The sequence below is a fragment of the Mobula birostris genome, chromosome 32 (genome assembly GCF_030028105.1).
Source record: "Mobula birostris isolate sMobBir1 chromosome 32, sMobBir1.hap1, whole genome shotgun sequence".
NCBI classification, from domain to species: domain Eukaryota; kingdom Metazoa; phylum Chordata; class Chondrichthyes; order Myliobatiformes; family Myliobatidae; genus Mobula; species Mobula birostris.
The window spans coordinates 21,609,049-21,629,716 of NC_092401.1; the positions used below are offsets into that span (position 1 = coordinate 21,609,049).

The 20,668-nt window shown below is 39.3% G+C and overlaps 1 protein-coding gene across 2 annotated transcripts in view; it reads left to right on the forward strand.

The window, feature by feature from the left end:
* Window positions 1–20,668, forward strand: part of LOC140191246 (A-kinase anchor protein 8-like) — a 46,141-nt gene extending 25,473 nt beyond the window's left edge. The window contains exons 5-13 of one of the 2 annotated variants that reach the window (XM_072248470.1): window positions 3,510–3,615; window positions 5,954–5,988; window positions 7,220–7,262; window positions 11,146–11,212; window positions 11,300–11,441; window positions 11,652–11,757; window positions 12,156–12,286; window positions 13,777–13,872; window positions 19,142–20,668. In XM_072248470.1, coding sequence (XP_072104571.1) covers window positions 3,510–3,615; window positions 5,954–5,988; window positions 7,220–7,262; window positions 11,146–11,212; window positions 11,300–11,441; window positions 11,652–11,757; window positions 12,156–12,286; window positions 13,777–13,872; window positions 19,142–19,648 — 1,233 coding nt within the window. In that variant the 3' untranslated portion in view covers window positions 19,649–20,668. The remainder of the gene's footprint in view (window positions 1–3,509; window positions 3,616–5,953; window positions 5,989–7,219; window positions 7,263–11,145; window positions 11,213–11,299; window positions 11,442–11,651; window positions 11,758–12,155; window positions 12,287–13,776; window positions 13,873–19,141) is intronic. The other variant, XM_072248471.1, reaches the window with a different exon arrangement.

A 20,668-nucleotide genomic window follows, 5' to 3' on the forward strand; every position in this document is an offset into this window, starting at 1 on the left:
ATACTTACTTATTCAGTAAGCTATGGGTCAAAGTATTTGGTGAGTACATTTCTAACTCTTCTGGCTTCAGTCTTGTTGCTGTCTGTTCTGAAATTGTTAGGTTCTGCGAAGTGCAGAATCAAATATCGCTGTGATGATTGCACGCTCTAGTATCAATTGTTTGGCGACAATAAAGTAATAATAATAATAGTGAAATGCTGCACTGCTGCCATCTGTTGCGGCACGTCATGACAATGGTTTTAAAAAGCTGCGTTTACCATGTCTACACTGCAACGGATATTAGGCGTTTTCAGACTTATTCACTCTGGAGACTGTTTCTGAAAATCTCTGTTTTCGGGGGATGAAAACGCCGTTTTAGTGACAGAGGATCAAAACGAAGAGAAAAAGCTTTGTTTTCAAAATTATCCAGCTTAGTGTGGACGTTGCCTAAGATTACCTCCCTTCTTTTCGAATTTTGTTTAATTCCACTGATTATTAGCTGTACCTACAAAAGGGCCTGTTGTGGCTCGTGCACTGGGGCATCCAGATTCCTCTGCATTTCCCAGGTTACTTAAGGGTTCCGTTCCTGAGAATTGGCCATAAACTGAGCTTTTGTGTACGTAGATATTGGAAACTAAACTTCAAAACAATTTCTGCCAAAGTTACAATGCTTGGAGACTGATTTACAAGAGTATATTTGATTGTTTGTCTGAATGCAGTGCAGGAGAACTGATCTGCTAATCTATTGGCAGTTTAATTTAAAAAATGTGCACTGCAAGAGGTGGCTCAGGGTTTTAAGCATTTGATCTTACTTGAAGGAGAGTTTGGAAAAGGCATTGGCTTTTTCTGTGGCTGATGTCTGCATCATTTCCTGATGAAGAGGTTTGAGTACTGTGCCTGTGAACAGAGTCTGGGAGAACTTGGGTAAAATTGTTTATGTGAATCAGGTCTTTAATAACTTGGGAACCTCCTGTAATCCATTCCAATTTTTTTTTTCCCAACTTGGTTAACAAATCTATATCCCTTTATAGTCTCTATCCTCTTTTCAAATTTTTACCTATATTTGTGTCATTAGCAAATTTGGCATTCACCCCTTTGGTAATTACATTCAGGTCATTTGTGTAAGTTGTCATAGAAACATAGCATGTCCCTATCTTAGAAATTACTAGGCTTACCTATAGCCCTCTAGCTCCATGTACCTATCCAAAAGTCTCTTAAAAGACCCTATCGTATCCATCTCCACCACTGTTGCCAGCAGCCCATTCCATGCACTCACGACACTCTGAGTAAAAAAAACTTACCCTTGACATCTCCTCTGTACCTACTCCCCAGCACCTTAAACCTGTGTCCTCTTGTGGCAACCATTTCAGCCCTGGGAAAAGGCCTCTGACTATCCACACGATCAATGCCTCTCATCATCTTATTCACCTCTATCAGGTCATCTCTCTGTCACTCCAAGGAGAAAAGGCCGAGTTCACTCAACCTATTCTGATAAGGCATGCTCCCTAATCCAGGCAACGTCCTTGTAAATCTCCTCTGAACCCCTTCTATGGCTTCCACATCCTTCCTGTAGTGAGGCGACCAGAACTGAGCGCAGTACTCCAAGTGTGGTCTGATCAGAGTCCTATATAGCTGCAACATTATCTCTCGGCTCCTAAGTTCAATTCCATGATTGATGAAGGCCAATACACTGTATGCCTTCTTAGCCACAGAGTCAATCTGTGCAGCTTCTTTGGGCATCCTTTGGACTGGGACCCCAAGATCCCTCTGATCCTCCACACTGCCAAGAGTCTTAACATTAATACTATATTCTGCAAATTAAAAAAACACTATGACACATCGCTGGAGATTGTCATTAATATCAAAATGGCTTCTGACTATCTAGGCACATAACACTATTTCCACTTTTTGGTCAGCTGCTCCTCAAAGGAATCTGCTACAATCTCCTGTTCTTAAAAAGAAATGCAGATTCATGCTCCTCACATTGCGTCTAGATGCTTTCAAAGGCATCAAACTCTTGCATATTAGCTCTTGATCTGAACGTTTTTGGCTTTGAAGATGAGTCTTATGATTGCTGTTTTTCAATTCTTTGAGATTTTGCTGGACTGCAATAAACTGGGGAAAATATCCATGTGTTCGCAAATGTTTGAACTACTTTTAAAACCTTGAGATAAAAAGTGAGTTATTGTCTTAAATTTAAATTACCCTTACAATTTGCCATTTCTCATGTTAGTTAGTCTGCGTTTGTATTTAATGTTGTTTCTTCTCATTTCTTTTGGGAATATAACTGTACTCAGTCTATTCTACTGTCTCTTGTCTTGCTGTCACTGTATGCATTTTGTGGTCAGCTGCTCTTTGCACTCATTGCTTACACTTCAGTTAGATGTTTGATTTGTAATTAGTATGTGTGAACTAAAATGCTAGTAATTGCATTGCTGTACTTTGTTTTCTGATTTACAGGAACTGCATTATTTAGAGTTCCATGAAATTTGTTTAGTTTAATGTGGGCCATTTTAAAAGTATTTTGACAACCTAGTAATCAGTGAAATTTTACCTAAAGACTTGCTGCATTCTTGGCTTGTGATCAATCAGTCATAAGTAGCTTGATTCTCTTAATTCACTGTAGAACTTTCTAGATGCTTTACTATTGATAAAAAAAATCAATCTAGTTAAAATATGCTTGATTTTGTAAGGAAAGTAGAACGTTTTTTCTACCCTGGTCTTGAAAATCTGTTCTTTAGCTCCATACTTGGCAGCATTTAGTTCTTGCAAAGGGATTTTGCAGTATTAAGTCATATAATTGTGGATTTTCATCTTTTAACTTTTCTGTTGTCAATTTCCTCAATATTTGTGCTGACTAACTTTTTAGGCAGTAGCTGGATAATGACACTACTATGTATCTTGGGAGGGTACTCACCAGACATGCTACATTATCTATGGAACTGGGAAACATTTTATGAGGACTTTGAAAATTGGTGACAGAATAGCATTCGTTAAAAACAAACTGGTAGATCCAGAATGTTGTATGGGAGTAAGATGAATATTGCACAGTTATAAAATTATAAACTCATAAACCTTGTTAACTGATGTGTTTGATCTGTAGGTACAGTAGGGAATTGTGTCATATCTTCAGCTAGTCCAAAATGTAGTGGTTTAGATCCTTCTTTTAAGCAGAACATTCAGTTTTTCAAGTTATGCCCATAATATTGCTTTTGCTTTGGGCCATCATTGGACTTAAGGTTTTGTAATCTTTGTTATCAGTATTAGAAATGCAATATTTTGGAACATAAATCACATGATTGGGGAACAGGCTCCCTCAAGATCACAAGGCACCAGATCTATTGATCTGGAAATGAAAATTACATTTATGTTCCTTTGGAAGTCACAGCGTTAAAAGCTGGAGTGGTTAAAGATGGCTTATACACATCCTACACACAGAGTGGAAGCTTTTGTTTGGCATACTTATTTAAGTGCTTTTAAATGAAAGGCACCTAATTTGTGGGAATTGAACTGTCTTTGATTTTTAACAGATGAAGAAAACAAATGCGGGCTTTGGTAGGAAGAGGAAAACATCTACGGGTAGTACCGACGAGCCAGAGAACAAACAGGCAAAAACTGAAGAAGGATCAGATGCAGGTATGCTTATGTCCACAGCTTCTCTCCTCTCCATTCACTTCTGTCTCCTGGAGCCTCAAATCGTTGACCTCGGTGATAATGGTGACCTTGCAAGCCATTTGATTGCAAGTAGCACATAAGTTTAGCTCAGTTCACTGTATTGCCTTTACATAAGGACACTTCCACAAAGGTAAACAAACCGCTTTTGAGTGTTTTAAAAAAGTCCTATAGATTGTGCACACTTCAAACTTGGAGCTGGGAAAGATGTGTGTCCAAATGATTGAAATTTATATCTGGAACTTGATTTTCTGCTGTGTTTAGGTACAGATTGTATTCGGTCAGACCACTTTTTAAAATTTTGGTTCCTCGCATTTTAAATATTGTAGCTTTTCACTAATTCCATTTTTGAATTTATGCTGTATGCGTAACACTCATGGATATCTGGTTCTAAAAGAGATCTCATTGAACTTTTCAGAGTAGCAAAGTTGGCAAATAAGATAAAACTAGCAGTTTTACAATTCATTCTGAGTTTGGAATCAAATATGTAGTTGAGGAATAGAAATGTCATCACCTTGTTGTCCATTATGTAGTTTGTTTCAATTTAACTGGGCTGAGTAGATGCAGGATAGGAGCACAGCTGACTGTGTCACTCTGGGGGCTGGGGGAGAGAATATGGTTGGATTCCTTGGTGGGACGACTTTAGAAGTGCATATAATTGCTGGGGTTAGACTGCTGTGAAAAACAGTACAGACCAATAGTTGGCTAAGTAGCCACTTCATTCAGTGAAGTGAATTCACTTCATGAAGTGGCCACTACATTCAGTGGCCACTTCATTAGGTACAAAGTTAAAAGTAAAATTTATTATCAGAGTACATACATGTAATCACATACAACCCTGAGATTTTTTTTTTGCAGGCATACTTAGTAAACAGTAACTGTAAATGGTAGTTGAGCTGCAAATGTAGATAATAAATAGCAATAAATAACGAGCATGAAATAACAAGATAAAAGTCCTTAAATGAGTATAGCTATCCCTTTTGTTCAAGAGACTGATCACTGGTTGAGGGATAGTAACTGTTCTTGAACCTGGTGGTGCGAGTCCTGAGGCACCTGTACTTTCTACCTCATGGCAGCAGCGAGAAAAGAGCATGGCCTGGGTGTTGAGGATCTTTGATGCTGCTTTTCTGTGGCAATATTTCATGTAGACATGCTCAATGGTTGGGAGGCTTTTAACTATGATGTACTGGGCTGAATCCACTACCTTTTGTAGGATTTTCAGCTCAGAGGCATTGGTGTTCCCATGTCAGCCTGTAATGCAGCCACTAAGGACACTTTCCACCACACGTTTATAGAAGTTTCCTAAGATTTTTAATGACATGCCGAATCTCCACAGACCCCTGAGGAAGTAGAGCACGGGAATAGAACCCAGTGTGGTCATCTGCTGCTGTAACCCACCCCACCCACTTCAAGGTTCAACATGCTGTGCATTCAGTGACACTGTTCTCAACACCACTCTCGTAACATGTGGTTGGTTGGGTCACTGTCTCCTTTTAGTCAGCTTGAACCAGCCTGGTCATTTTCCTCTGACCTCATTAACAAGGTGTTTTTGCTCACAGAACTGACGCTCATTGTTTTTCAAACCGTTCTCTGTAAACTCTAGAGATTGTTTTTCGTGAAAATCACAGGACTGGCACCAACAATCATTCTACAGTCAAAGTCACTTAGATCACATTTCTTGACAGATTAGATATTTGCATTAAAGAGTGAAAATAATGTGGCCACCAGGGTATGCCTTTGTCACTGAACTATTTAGATAGCTATAGGAATGTTCAACTTGTTTTATATTTTGCTCGAGCTTATGTTTTTTTTAAATGGTTTATGATGGAGCTATTCAATGAATGATGTTTATTTATTGAGATACAGTGCAGAATAGGCCCTTGCAGCTCGTCAAGCCTCACCACCTAACAATCCCCCAATTTAATCTGATCCCAATCATGGGACAATTTACGATAACTAATTATTACCAACCAATACTGCTTGGGAATGTGGGAGGAAACCCACATGGTCACAGGGAAACTCCTTACAGACAGTGGCATGAATTGAACCTGGGACATTTGTACTGTAAAGCATTGTGCTACCATTACGCTACCAAAATGTTCTTAGTAGCATGATTTTGACTTATACATTAATATTTTGCTCTATCCTTAACACTCACAAATTTGTCATAAACAGTGATTATGTATTGAGATTGAAAAACTACAAATATTTATTTAATCAATTATTCCAGTGAGTTTTAAAATTCTGCCTCATTATCCATTATTATTGGTTTGGTATGTAATTGTCCTATGTTTTGTTTCAGCAGATGATGATGGCTGTGAATCCGGTGATGGAGGTGTAAGTGATATCTTGATGCCAGTGATATTAAATACCTTCTAAAAACAGAACTCTTCCTAGGTGTGATGAGGAGAGGAAATGCTTTTGGTATATTTTAATTATTTTGTTCCTGGTTTGCTTTGCTTTGCGAAATACAGCTAGCTTGTTTCATACCTTTACATCCGTTATTCCATTTATATAAGCTTCTGCCATCTTGTGGTAGTGGAGTGAAAGGCAATTCATGGATAACCCTAGTTAAACATCCAACATATCAAACAACATGCTGAGTATCCAAGATAGCTGGGTGCCAACTGCAGTAAAAACCCTGGTTGATTTTAAAAGATCATTTTAAAAATGAAAATGGGGGACAAACTAAGTAATCACAGGATAATTGGTGTTGCTTTAGAGATAGGAAAATTATTGGAATTGATTTGAGTATGAACCTTTATTGCTTAATTGATGGAAGAATTAATTCACACAAAAGGTGGTAAGGATGTGAAGCTTTGTCTGAAGATTAGAGGAAGCAGAAACTAAAATCACACTTGAACATAATTAGGTATGTGTTTGAATACCCCTGACCTTCAGGACTGTGCAATTCGTTGTGGGATTAGGCTGGACAGCTCCCTTTCAGATACAGATTGAATTGATATTTGTGTAATATATTTAATATATTTCCTGTGCTTCCATCGTTTGCTGAACAATAGCACTTACTTGTGATGGCCAATGTGACCAGTGGACCTGTAGTAGTCATGATCTTGTCTGTGAATGCAGCTAAGGAAATTGCTCTAAACGTCGGGTGTAAAAATAGGATTGATTGTAGAGGTAGTTTTGCTAGCACCACGCTGTCATAGTGGGAAAATTCTGAGGAAATGTGGGTTTACAAGCTTCAAAAGTGTGTGAATAGTGACTTGAAAAGTACACCTTTTCAGGGGTGCGTTATATTTCTGTAGTTAGATTTTTACAAGTGTGTGTTTTGTGGTTAGAAGGAAAACTGAAAGTAATAACAATACTGGTCTGTTTATAAATCAGTCCTATTTTAAATGCCAACTAAGTGTCTTTTCACTAGTAACGAAAGTCCAAATCATAACCTGCCAGGCAAGCTGGTTATATGGAACAGTTTAATGTATATTCCTGAAAGTTATCAACTGATTTTTTGCTTGAGCACACTTTCTAATATTGTGTTGTTTAAACAGTGGGAGCAGACCAATCACTGTGGAGTGTTCTAATAATGATCTTTTTATTTTAATTCTAGACTGCTGAAGGTAAAGATTCTGCAGACAAGAAACCAAAGCGCTGTAAGATCAATATTTTTATGACATTCTTCCTTCTGATATTCTCAATTATACACCAGATTTTTCTTCCTTTATCATCACTCCATCTGGAATGAGTACAGCAAAGTAAAAAGAGTGGTGTGTTTTTAGTTATTGTATGAGGATTTGTTGAACAAGTTATCAAAAATCATGACTTGTGGCATTTGAAGAACCTGCTTTTGAATGTATTTTGTTATATGTATTATGTATTCGTGTTAACTAACCACCAACTGGCAAGTTTTGCTACTTGGTTCCAGTGATGTAAAATAGTGTACGTAGAACATTACAGCCCAGTACAGGCCCTTCAGCTTATGATGTTGCTCTGAGATCATTCGAACCCTACCCTATGACAAAGTCTAGCATCTTTTTTTTTATCATCTATGTGCCTATCAGATTGTTTCTTAAATGCCCCTAATGTATCTGCCTCTAGCACCACCCTTGGCAGGGGTTTTAAGGTACTCACCACCCTGTGTGTTTTTTTTAAAGAACAATACATACTCTGACATTTTATCCCCACACTTCCTTCCAAACACTTCAAAATTATGTCCCCTCATAAATTCACAGATTTTTGTGATTGCTCTTACTTGGTCGCAATATACAAATAGCAAGCTATTAAAGTACATTATTGTTTAAAAGGTTGTGAGTAATGATATGTGTCAGTGAAATGCTAAAAGTAATTCATTTGGAAGTGCTTGATTTCGCCAAAAGAACTCTGAGGCAATACTGAATAGACCAATAGACTGTATCAATCAATATGTTTTTAAAAAAAAATTCCTGTGGTACTTGAACTGCTGACTCGAGAAAGAAGTTAAAAATTAGTCACTTTTTCTGCTAATTAAGAAATTAGTTTTTTTTTAAGAATAGTACAGCACAGTACAGGCCCTTCAGCCCACAATGTTGTGCCGATCCTCAAACCCTGCCTCCCATATAAGCCCCCAATTTAAATTCCTCCATATACCGGTCTAGTAGTCTCTTAAACTTCACTAGTGTATCTGCCTCCACCACTGACTCAGGCAGTGAATTCCATGCACCAACCACTCTCTGAGTGAAAAACCTTCCTCTAATATCTCCCTTGAACTTCCCACCCCTTACCTTAAAGCCATGTCCTCTTGTATTGAGCAGTGGTGCCCTGGGGAAGAGGCGCTGGCTGTCCACTCCATCTATTCCTCTTAATATCTTGTACACCTCTATCATGTCTCCTCTCATCCTCCTCCTCTCCAAAGAGTAAAGCCCTAGCTCCCTTAATCTCTGATCATAATGCATACTCTCTAAACCAGGCAGCATCCTGGTAAGTCTCCTCTGTACCCTTCCCAATGCTTCCACATCCTTCCTATAGTGAGGCGACCAGAACTGGACACAGTACTCCAAGTGAAGCCTAACCAGAGTTTTATAGAGCTGCATCATTACATCGCGACTCTTAAACTCCATCCCTGGACTTATGAAAGCTAACACCCCATAAGCTTTCTTAACTACCCTATCCACCTGTGAGGCAACTTTCAGGGATCTGTGGACACGTACCCCCAGATCCCTCTGCTCCTCTGCACTACCAAGTATCCTGCCATTTACTTTGTACTCTGCCTTGGAGTTTGTCCTTCCAAAGTGTACCACCTCACACTTCTCCGGGTTGAACTCCATCTGCCACTTCTCAGCCCACTTCTGCATCCTGTCAATGTCTCTATGCAATCTTCAACAATCCTCTACGCTATGTACAACACCACCAACCTTTGTGTCGTCTGCAAACTTGCCAACCCACCCTTCTACCCCAACATCCAGGTCGTTAATAAAAATCACAAAAAGTAGAGGTCCCAGAACAGATCCTTGTGGGACACCACTAGTCACAATCCTCCAATCTGAATGTACTCCCTCCACCACGGCCCTCTGCCTTCTGCAGGCAAGCCAATTCTGAATCCACCTGGCCAAACTTCCCTGGATCCCATGCCTTCTGACTTTCTGAATAAGCCTACCTTGTGGAACCTTGTCAAATGCCTTACTAAAATCCATAGATCACATCCACTGCATTACCCTCATCTATATGCCTGGTCACCACCTCAAAGAACTCTATCAGGCTTGTTAGACACGATCTGCCCTTCACAAAGCCATGCTGACTGTCCCTGAGCAGACCATGATTCTCTAAATGCCCATAAATTCTATCTCTAAGAATCTTTTCCAACAGCTTTCCCACCACAGATGTAAGGCTCACTGGTCTATAATTACCCAGACTATCCCTGCTACCATTTTTTAACAAGGGGACAACATTTGCCTCCCTCCAATCCTCTGGTACCATTCCCGTGGACAACGAGGACATAAAGATCCTAGCCAGAGGCTCAGCAATCTCTTCCCTCGCCTCGTGGAGCAGCCTGGGGAATATTCTGTCAGGCCCCGGGGACTGACCGTCCTAATGTATTTTAACAACTCCAACACCTCCTCTCCCTTAATATCAACATGCTCCAGAACATCAACCTCACTTATATTGTCCTCACCATCATCAAGTTCCCTCTCATTGGTGAATACCGAAGAGAAGTATTCATTGAGGACCTCGCTCACTTCCACAGCCTCCAGGCACATCTTCCCACCTTTATCTCTAATCGGTCCTACCTTCACTCCTGTCATCCTTTTGTTCTTCACATAGTTGAAGAATGCCTTGGGGTTTTCCTTTACCCTACTCGCCAAGGCCTTCTCATGCCCCCTTCTTGCTCTTCTCAGCCCCTTCCTAAGCTCCTTTCTTGCTTCCCTATATTCCTCAATAGACCCATCTGATCCTTGCTTACTAAACTTCATGTATGCTGCCCTCTTCCACCTGACTAGATTTTCCACCTCACTTGTCACCCATGATTCCTTCACCCTACCATTCTTTATCTTCCTCACTGGGACAAATTTATCCCTAACATCCTGCAAGAGATCTCTAAACATCGACAACATGTCCATAGTACATTTCCCTGCAAAAACATCATCCCAATTCGCACTCGCAAGTTCTAGCCTTATAGCCTCATAATTTGCCCTTCCCCAATTAAAAATTTTCCTGTCCTCTCTGATTCTCCCCTTTTCCATGACAATGCTAAAGGCCAGGGAGCAGTGGTTACTGTCCCCCAGATGCTTACCCACTGAGAGATCTGTGACCTGACCCAGTTCATTACCTAGTACTAGATCTAGTCTGGTATTCCCCCTAGTCGGCCTGTCCACATACTGTGACAGGAATCTGTCCTGGACACACTTAACAAATTCTGCCCCATCTAAACCCTTGGAACTAATCAGGTGCCAATCAATATTAGGGAAGCCAAAGTCACCCATAATAACAACCCTGTTATTTTTGCACCTTTCCGAAATCTGCCTCCCAATCTGCTCCTCTGTATCTCTGCTGTTACCAGGGGGCCTATAGAATACCCCCAGTAGAGTAACTGCTCCCTTCCTGTTCCTGACTTCCACCCATACTGACTCAAAAGAGGATAGTGCTACATTACCCACCCTTTCTGTAGCTATAATAGTATCCCTGACCGGTAATGCCACCCCTCCTCCCCTTTTTCCGCCCTCTCTATCCCTTTTAAAGCACTGAAATCCAGGAATATGGAGAATCCATTCCTGCCCTGGTGCCAGTGAAGTCTCTGTAATGGCCACTACATCATAATTCCATTATGTATCCAAGCTCTCAGTTCATCACCTTTGTTCCTGGTGCTTATGCTACGGCATAAGCTGGTACGCACAAGTATAAATCGGCCTTTATTCAGGAGCAGAAAGAATTGACGTAGAAAACGATGATTGCGGCTAATGTTTTAATTGTGGATCTAAAGAATTTTCTGATGGGGCTGTCAAAGTACATCATAGAAGAGCTGTGTGTTTACTGGCTTATGTTTTTATGGTTTGTTTTAATTAGTTCCCACAATGCAAGAAAAGAAGAAAGCAAACAAACTAAAGAAAAATCGGGGTCGTCATACAGAAAGGTGATTATCATTAATATAGCAATAAATTACTCAACTCTTAATTGTTCAGCCTGTGGAGTTTTTAACCATGCGTTTTTTGTGTTGCAGGATAATGTATGGTTGCTCTATTTGTAAATTTCGTACCTTTGAAGATGAGGAGGTTACTGCTCACATGGACAGTAAATACCACAGCGAAACTTTCAAATTCATCGCGTCCAAGCTTGACAAGCAAACTGCTGACTTTTTACATGTATGTATTCTTGTGGTTCTTGTTTTACTATAATGTAATTACTTCTGTCAATGTGGTATTCAAATATTTTTAGTTACATGTGTGTATGAATAGTCAATGAATAAATGTAAATGGTGAATGTGTATCTTACTTAACAACCTTATAATGTTTGAAACAAGTCCAATAGCAATATCCCATATTGAATGTGCTTAATGTTTTGATCTGTTTTAGGAATATATTTTAAACAAGATTCAGAAGACGCAGAAGCGTCGGGAGCAAATTGGAGATAAAACAATCTTGAAGAAGCAGCTTATGCAGCAGCAAGACCTGCTACAAGGTAAATTGGACTCTGCTTTATAACTAACGTAGCTAGCTCCACCGAAATGCAGGTTAGTTTTGACGAATTACTGGAATGAATGGGACATCTTGTATAATTTTCATACAGCAAAACAGCACTAGTCGGACTGATCTTGGATTTTGGGCCTCTTCTTGTAAGCTGGCTGTACAGTGTTTTTCTTGTTAGAAAATAATATAACAGCATCCTTAAGGGGGAAGAGGGAAGAAATTGGTCCAGTTTCCTTATTTGAGCCACATATTTCTTATTGCCTACTGTCTCTGGAGCTTCTTCACAAATTACTCTTGGATTGGGGATTCATGAAATCAGAAAAAGTTTCTTTTGTAGACCAACTGCTGTAGCGTTTTAGCTGTATCTAATAATTTGTAATTGCATTATAGATGTTGGCTTGGACCATTTCATGAAGAAGGTAGAGGCAGCACACTGTGTGGCCTGTGATCTATTTATACCAATGCAGAATGCTCTCCTTATGCGTCACCTGAAAACTATTGATCATGGCTGGAATCGCAAGGTAAGTACTTTGTGGTACAAGAAGGAGGTACAGTTGCAGATCATAAATATAAATAGTAACTTTTGTGGTGACATTCATGGTTCTTTCACTTAGTAAATCACTTAGTGTGAATCTGTAAGTATGTTTCCAGGTTTTTCATGAATTGTGGCAGTGTTAGCTATATTGTTGGTGGAAATTATTACCTATCCAAGGGTCCATTGCTTTGATAATTAAATACCTTCACTACAGTGACTATAATTGTAATGGTGTTCATGACTTTGGGAGAGTAACCATATCCAGTAATCAAATCATTTGGGTTTGAATGTGTGTATGTGTGTGTGTGTGTCTGTGTGTGTGTGTAAGAAATGCCTTTTGATTATGAGCATAAGAGATTCTGCAGTTGCAGGACATTTTGAGGAACACACATAAAATGCTACAGGAATTCAGCAACTCAGGGAGCATCTGTAGAGGAAAAATGTTACAGGCCAAGACCCTTCATCTGGACTGGAAAGGAAGGGGGAGTATTAATGGCATTGTTTCTCCCCCACCCGCCCCCTTGATTTCCACTGAATTTTTCTGCATTCAAATAGGACAAAATGAGAAGAATACATGAATGTAGGAAAAGAAAACAGTAAATTTTAGTTGTGATTTTCTCACTGGAAAATAACTTTATATATCAGTTGGACAAGAATTAGGAGCAAGAAGAGGTAAATTGACCATTGATGTTTTGCAAATTTTGGCCTTCTGCAACCTATCTCAGCTTTGGGTTCCTGTATACCCTCACCCTTTTCAAGAAGCCTGTGCCTTCAAAATCTGTTTTTTTCCCTGTCCTTTGAGAGTACATGGGTTTAATCCTGAAGTAACTTCTGCTTGAGGGATTTATTTGTTCAATGCACAAAAATTGTTATATTGATAGTGTGACACCTGAGGTGAATGGGAAGTCTGTAATGTAATTATCTTCTCGTATAGCTTGTACATTGAAGTTTATTCTCTTGTTCCAGTTAACTTAGTATGTGCAGGTCCCGTACATCATTGCTTTGCTGCATGTACCGATTTTCATGGAGCCTGATTTTAGTAAACTTCTTTAGGTAGTTTGGTATCAGCTAGCCTGTCCATTATCTAGGTCAATATTCTAAACTGGTCTTTTATCTAAAGAAAATCTATTATAATTTCATGTGTGGATACTGCCTTGAATTTGGTGTCTGAAAATAGGCATGTTTATCTGTAGAGGTTCTGTTTTTCCTGAACAGAATCAAGAACTTTAAAAGTCTCATCTGTGGTTGGTTAGGAAAATATATTGTCCAGCATCTCCAAGGCTTAAGTTTCAATAATGCTTATTTTGTTATGTAGTTCCAGATAGTTCTGGGGGCATTCTTTATTCTAGAGTGATTACAGAAATGGGATCCTTGCACCTATTAGATACAAGATTCAGATTAATCTAAATGCAAAATAAAAATTTGTCTGTTTTAAGTAACTAGCTTATCTTTAACTGTCCTTTGTTTGCTCACAAGATAATGTTGGAGAAAGCCAAGAAGGCCAGCCTTGTTGTCGCTAGGAGTATCCTGAAAAACCGCCACATTGCAGCAATGCTGGAGAAATACAAAAAGGTACAGCAATGGCCCAGAGTATTTTTTTTCTCCTGATACTGATTCTGCACATTGTTTGAGATAATTATGTATAGATACAAGCACTGTTAGGAGACTGGTTCTGTTGATCCTGTAGCAAACTTGGAAAAAAAGAAAATAAGATGAAACTTTTCAAGCCTGCTCTGTAATTCAATATGATCATGGCTGATCTTTGCTAGCTTTAATTCCTGTCCTTTACGCAGAATCCACAATTCCTTATCATTCTTTTATCTGTGTCATCGCCTTTGCCAGAGAATTCCAGTGGTTCACTACCTTCTGCAAGGAAAAATTTCTTAACCAGTGGCCCCTTGCAACCGTGTCCCTGAGTTGATGACTCTCCAACTAGTGAAAACATCTCAAGATCTATCTTATCAAGCCACCCAAGGATCTTGCATGTTTGAATAGTGGCACCTTACAGACTCAAACTGTCCAGCTTCTCTTGATAGGATAGCTCTTTCACTTTAGGAATTAGCTTGGTCAGTCTCTTTTGGACTATTTCCAATGTCCTTTTAGGGAAAGAAACCAAAACTTTTGAGATATGGCCTGACCAATACCCTGTAAAACTTTAATTCTTAAATTTCTAACTCTTTGCTATAAAGGCAATCGTGCTGTTTGCCACCTTAACTATTTGTTGCACCTGTCTTCTAACTTTGTGAGCATGTACTCAGGGCACCTGAACGTCACTCATTTGTGATCTCCATTTACAGTATTGTGCAATAGTCTAAGGCACTCTAGATTTTTTAATATACATTTTGTTTTACATGTCTTTTGTCTTCTATGTATGTGTCAGTAGAAAAGAGCAAATTTTAATTTCCAAACATTCATTTTCTGAAAAATTAAATGTTAAGAGAATTTTTTTATATTTCTAAGAAAGTGTAGCATATTAAGTAATAGACTATTTTTCAAAAAAAAAAGCCTTGATTACTTTGTGGGTTTGTAGCCCAGTACATGATTAAACAAAGATAACAAATGGGTGCTAATGATTAATTGCATAATGAGTTGAATGAAGTAAACTGATTAACTGAAACAGAACCTGGTGTAGAATCAAACTGGGGGAAGGACAACCAAATTAAAAGTTGAGGGTATGGCAGATAATCAGTCCTTACACTATGGGACGAGTGAGCATAGCAGCGAGACACAAGGTGGTCATTCTGCATCAGTAGGGTCTCCCAAGCAGAAGTTTTGCAGCAGACAAGAGTTTCAAGATGAGCTGTGCAAACTCTTCTAAGAAGCAGTAAGAAATGGGCATGTTTGGGGACCAGAAATGCAGCAGTCGGCCATGGAAACTGAGTGCAGCAGACGAGAGATGCAAGAAAAAGTTTGTGAACCATTTGCAATTACCTGGTTTTCTGCATTAATTACTCATAAAATGTGGTCTGATCTTCATGTAGATCATAATAGTAGACAGACACAATCTGCCGAAACTAATAACACAAACAATTGTACTTTTCATGTCTATATTGGAACACATTGTTCAACTGTTCACAGTCCAAGCTGTTGTCTTTTGGATTATTTTCTTGTTGCACCTTCCATCTTCTATTAAGCTTCAGGTGATGGACCACTACTCTTGACATTCTCCTGTGAAATGTCTTGATACGATTTTGAATTCATTGTTTCCTCAGTGATTAAGAGCTTCCCTGGCCCTGAGGCAACAGAACAGCTCCAAGCCATGATGCTCCTTCCACCATGCTTCACAGTTGGGTGAGGTTTGGTGTTGGTGTGCAGTGCTGTTTTCCCTCCAAACAGAGAAGTGCGCATTTCTGCCAGAAAGTTCAACTTTTGTGTTATCTGTCCATAGAACATTGTCCCAGAATTATTGTAGAACATCCAGGTGGTCTTTTGCAAACTTGAGACAGGCAGCAATTTTTTTTTTGGAGAGCAGTGGTTTCCTCCCTGGTGTTTTTCTTATAGTGGACACATGAACAGAGACGTTAACAAGTTCTGGAGATTTCTGCAAGTCTTTTGCTGTTACCCTTGGGTTCTTTTTCACTTCCTTCTGCATTGCATGTTGTGCTCTTGGTGTGATCTTTGCAGGGTGTCTACTCCTTGTCAGAGTTGGAACTACACTGAATTTCCTCCATTTGTAAAACATTTCTCTTAATGTGATGGACACTCAGGTCTTTTAAAATACTTTTGTAGCCTTTTCCACCTTCATGCAGCTCTACAATTCTTGTAAGGTCCTCTGAAAGTTGTTTTGATCGGGGCATGGTGCACATAAACAAATCTTTCTTGAGAAGAGCAGGCTTTGTCAGTAATCTAACTTTGTGTGTCCTTCTTTATAGGGCAGGGCAGAGCACCCCTACAACGCATACCTCCAATCTCATCTCTTTGATTGGAACACCTGACTCCAAATAGCATTTGTCGAAGGCATTACTTCAGAGGTTCACATACTTTTTTGAACCTAAATTGTTAATGTTTAAATGTACTGAGTATTGATGCGAAGTACAATTGTTGTGCATAATTAGTTTAGGTATATAGTGTATGTCTGTTATAGTGACTTATATGAAGATCAGACCATGTTTTGAGTAATTAATGCAGAAAACTAGATAATTGCAAAGGGTTCACAAACTTTTACTTGCACTTGTACATCAAACTGATGTCCCTTCTAAATTGGGAGAAGTCCAACACTGCTGTCAGCTCAGAACTCTTAGAAACCACTGGAATCCAAGTACACACCTCTGTAGTCCAGAGAAGTCTTGTCAGAAGGGGTCTTCATGGAAGAGTTCCTGCCAAAAAACCATTCCTTCAAAGTGGAAACAAAGCCAAGAGACCTACTTACACACACAAACACAAGGACTGTGGTGCTGAACAATGGCAGCAAGTGCTGTGGACTGATGAGTAAAAATTTGACATTTTTGGCTCAAACAGGAGGTTGCTTGTAGAAGTGCTGGAGAGTGCTACATGGGTGAGTGTGGTCAACAGTGGAGCATGGCAGGGTTCACTGCAGGTTTGGGGCTGTATTTCTACAAATGGAGTTTGGTGGTCTGGTCAGAATTAATCACTGCTGAGAATGACAAGCAGATATCATCCACCACGCAATACCATCAGGGAGGCATTTGATCAGTGCCAATTTCATTGTGCAGAAGACAATGACCCCCAAACACACGTCCAAGGTCATAAAGTACTATCTTCAGCAAGAAGAAGAACAAGGAGTTATGCAACAGTTGGCATGGCCTCCATAGAGCCCTGATCTCAACATCATCAAGGCTATCTGGGTTTACCTGCAGAGACAGAAGCAAGTGAGACAGCCAAAGTCTGCAGAAGATGCTTGGAACAACATTATAGCTGATTTTTTTTAACAGAAATTGCACGACAGTGTACCCAAGAGAATTGATGCAGTTCTAAATGCAAAGGGTGGTCACACCAAATATTGGTTTGATTTAGTTTTACTGTTTACTGCTCTTTATAGTAAATTTGTTGATATTTAGAAAGTTCTCATTTTTGTAAGTATCTTTGTTTTATGGATTGTTTTTGTATGTGCTTAAGGTCTTTGCACAGTACTGTGCTAATGTGCCTTTTGATTCTTCTTACCAAGGTGCATGACCTCGCACTTACCCATATTAAACTGCATTTGCTGGATTTTGTCCAGTCACTTAATCTAAATACATCCTATTACAGAATTACAGTATCCCATCTCAGCATGCCCTTCTACTTATTTTCTTATCATTGGCAAACTTGAAAAGTTTGCATTTTTTTTCTTCCTCTTCCAGGTCATTGATGTAAACAAAACACATGAGGGTGAAGAACTAATCTGACTCACTTATTCCAGTTTTTTTCCTTGTGAGAGCCGGTTTCGATCCATGCTAATACTTCCTATAATACTTCGGGCTCTTAATTTATGTACCAGCCTTTTACATAACCATCTTGTCAAATGCCTTTTGGAAATTTAAATACACTATATATACAGGTTCCCCTCTCAAATCTCCCCATTACATCAAAGAATTTGTTCAAATTTGTCACAAATGTAATTTAGCTTCCAGAAAACCATGTTGACTAGGTTTGGTTTTATTCAATTTTCCTAATAGCTGCTTCTTTGATTATTGACTCTAGCATTTACCAACAATAGATGTTAAACTCACTGACCTATAGTGCCCTGTCTTTTGTCTTTTTTGAACAAGGGGGTCAAATTGGTTGTTTTCCAATCCTTTGGTGCCCTCTTAGAATTTATCGGGTTTGGAAAAACTTCGAACAAATGGGTCCACTGCCTTTGTAGCCACTTCTTTTAAAACCCTGGGCTCTAATTGTGATTGGGATCTTTACTGTTATTTTATATTGTCATAGGGGTAATTGTACTGTATTAGAAGTGAAGCCCTGCAAAAAAAAAATAACATTCACAAAAGGCTGGAGGCTAGGCATTGATTATAGAAAAGATTATTGTTGACGTTTTGGGCTGAAACCCTTCGGCAGGACTTGGGGTTGCTGAGGAGTAGATTTAAAAGGTCCCTCTGGTGCTCCTCCCTTTTTTCTTCAATGGCTTTCTGTCTCTTTTACCTACCAACTTCCAAGCTCTTTACTTCATCCCCCCTTCAAGTTTCACCTATCATCTTGTGTTTTTCTCTCCCCTCCCCCCACCTTTAAAATCTATTCCTCAGCCTTTTTTCCCCCCCAATCCTGCCAAAGGGTTTTGGCCTGAAACGCCTGGCCTGCTGAGTTCCTCCAGCATTTTGTGTGTGTTGCTTGGATTTCCAGCATCTACAGGCTTTCTCATTTGTGAAAAAATATTAACATATCTGCCTTTGTTTCCTATCCTTTAGAGATACCACACTTACTGTAGCTGCCAGCTTCCTGTCTTTATAGCCATAGAAGGTCTTAGTTGGTTTTGATGTTACATGTAAGCTTTCTCTTGAAGAGTAGGTTCATTAGGCTTAACATTTCGAACAGTATAGGCCCTTCACCCCATGTTCTGTTTTGGGTTTTATACTTCTATCAGGATTTTAAGTTTGTTTGGTTATCTAAATGCACTTTAAAACTTGCCCTAAAGAATAAGGAATGCAAAGGAACTCTTGAGTAAATTCCACTTTTTGTTTATGATTTGATAGTTGTGTTTATTGGGGGAATCTGATGACCGTTTAAATTTAAATTTTTTTTGGAAATTGGTCAGTGTTTTTAGTAAGTGGGAGTGTGTACGTTTTGGGGTTTTGGATTTTGTGATCTGGTCTCACTGGAGTATTGATTATCTGGCTATTTTGATTACGTGGGGAAAGATATTTTTGGGGTAATGCTATTCTAATTAAATGTTCTCCTTTTGCAGGGTGAGAACCCCTTCACTGATGACCCAGACAAAGATGAGGAAGATGCTGCTGATGAGTCTGCTGAGTGCGACACCTTGAAAGATCCTTCCATGGATGTTGAGGGCAAAGACGGGGAGAATGAAGAAGCAGAGGATGATGCAGTTAGAATAAAGGAGGATATGGAAGATCCTTATGAAGAAAATGTTGGGGAGATGGTGGGAGAGGAGTCTGAAGGAGTGGAAGGGGCTGGGGAGGGAGCTCTGGATTGGGGTTTGGGGGAGGAATCAGCACTAGGCATTGATAAGGTGGAGACGGGTGAAACGGGTGTTGAAGGGGCTGGATGGCAGACAGAAATGGAAGGCACCAGGGGAGAGGTTGAGGCAGTGGAAGGGGTTGAGGGAGAGACTGTACAGGCAGAGGAAGACACAGTGGGAGAAGCAGACAGTGGTGCAGAAGAGAAGGAGGAGGAATTGACAGCTGAAGAAGAAGATGAGATGTTGAAGGGAGAAGAGGAGCAATTGGAATAAATTTTAGGTTGATTTCTGCAGACATGCAGATACAATTCTATCCCATACCAGCTATTGAGGTTTATACTAGTTTAAGAATTTGTGTTTTTAACTTGCCAGTAGATTTGTGTTCACTTGCTGTATTGCAGTTTCATCCCACACGGCTGATACAAAGTCCAGTTTTCTCTCAGATCTGGTGTGATTTTTTAAAAATAAACTTGGTTTATGTAATGTATTTAATATGCTATTCAATTGACCCTAACTTTTCTTTGAGGACTGGCATGAAGTTTGTTTGCAGTAATCCAAGCTTAAGTGATCTGTAATTTGTAAGATCTGGCTGTCTTGATTACAAGCTACGCAACTAAGAATTATTTCCATTTGGTCCATTAGAACAGTTGCATAGCTAAGATGCTGGTTTAAAAATTTCTCATTTGGTTTGTGTACAGATGAGTTGTAAATATGCAGCAGAATTTGGGTAACTGGATTATTTTGTTGTATTAATTAGCTTCCGCATGAAGGGTGGTAAATGGCACTTTGAGCATGTTGCTTTGTTTTAGATCTGTAAATGCAAATATGATTATTGTGAAATTCATCTGGATTGCTTTGGGACTATACTGCATTCCTGCAGAGTGTGGACTTCCTTGTGAAGTTCAAATGATATTCAACATGAAAACAGTAAACTTTCCTGGTGAGTCTGATAAGCCTGACTTGATTTTATTGCATTTGCACCTTCTGTTTTCAAACCAAATGCAGATATATTTACCAATGAACTGTAGTGCTAGGTGATTCAAGTACACTTCAGTATTGAATAAATTTAAATCAAAACCAGAGATAGCATAGCTCAATAGGAATGTGTAGTTTAGCATTGTGTAATTTGCAGAAAGTAGATCCATTTCTTCTCTCCTCCTCCCCTTCCCCCGCCACCTTCCTTTTGCTTTTCTATGCTATAGCTTTATTTAGGCTATTTAAATGTACTTTGTTTTCAATTTTATACAGAACTGTATATGTTTGTAGAACTGTCAATTAAAACTTCCAATGCAT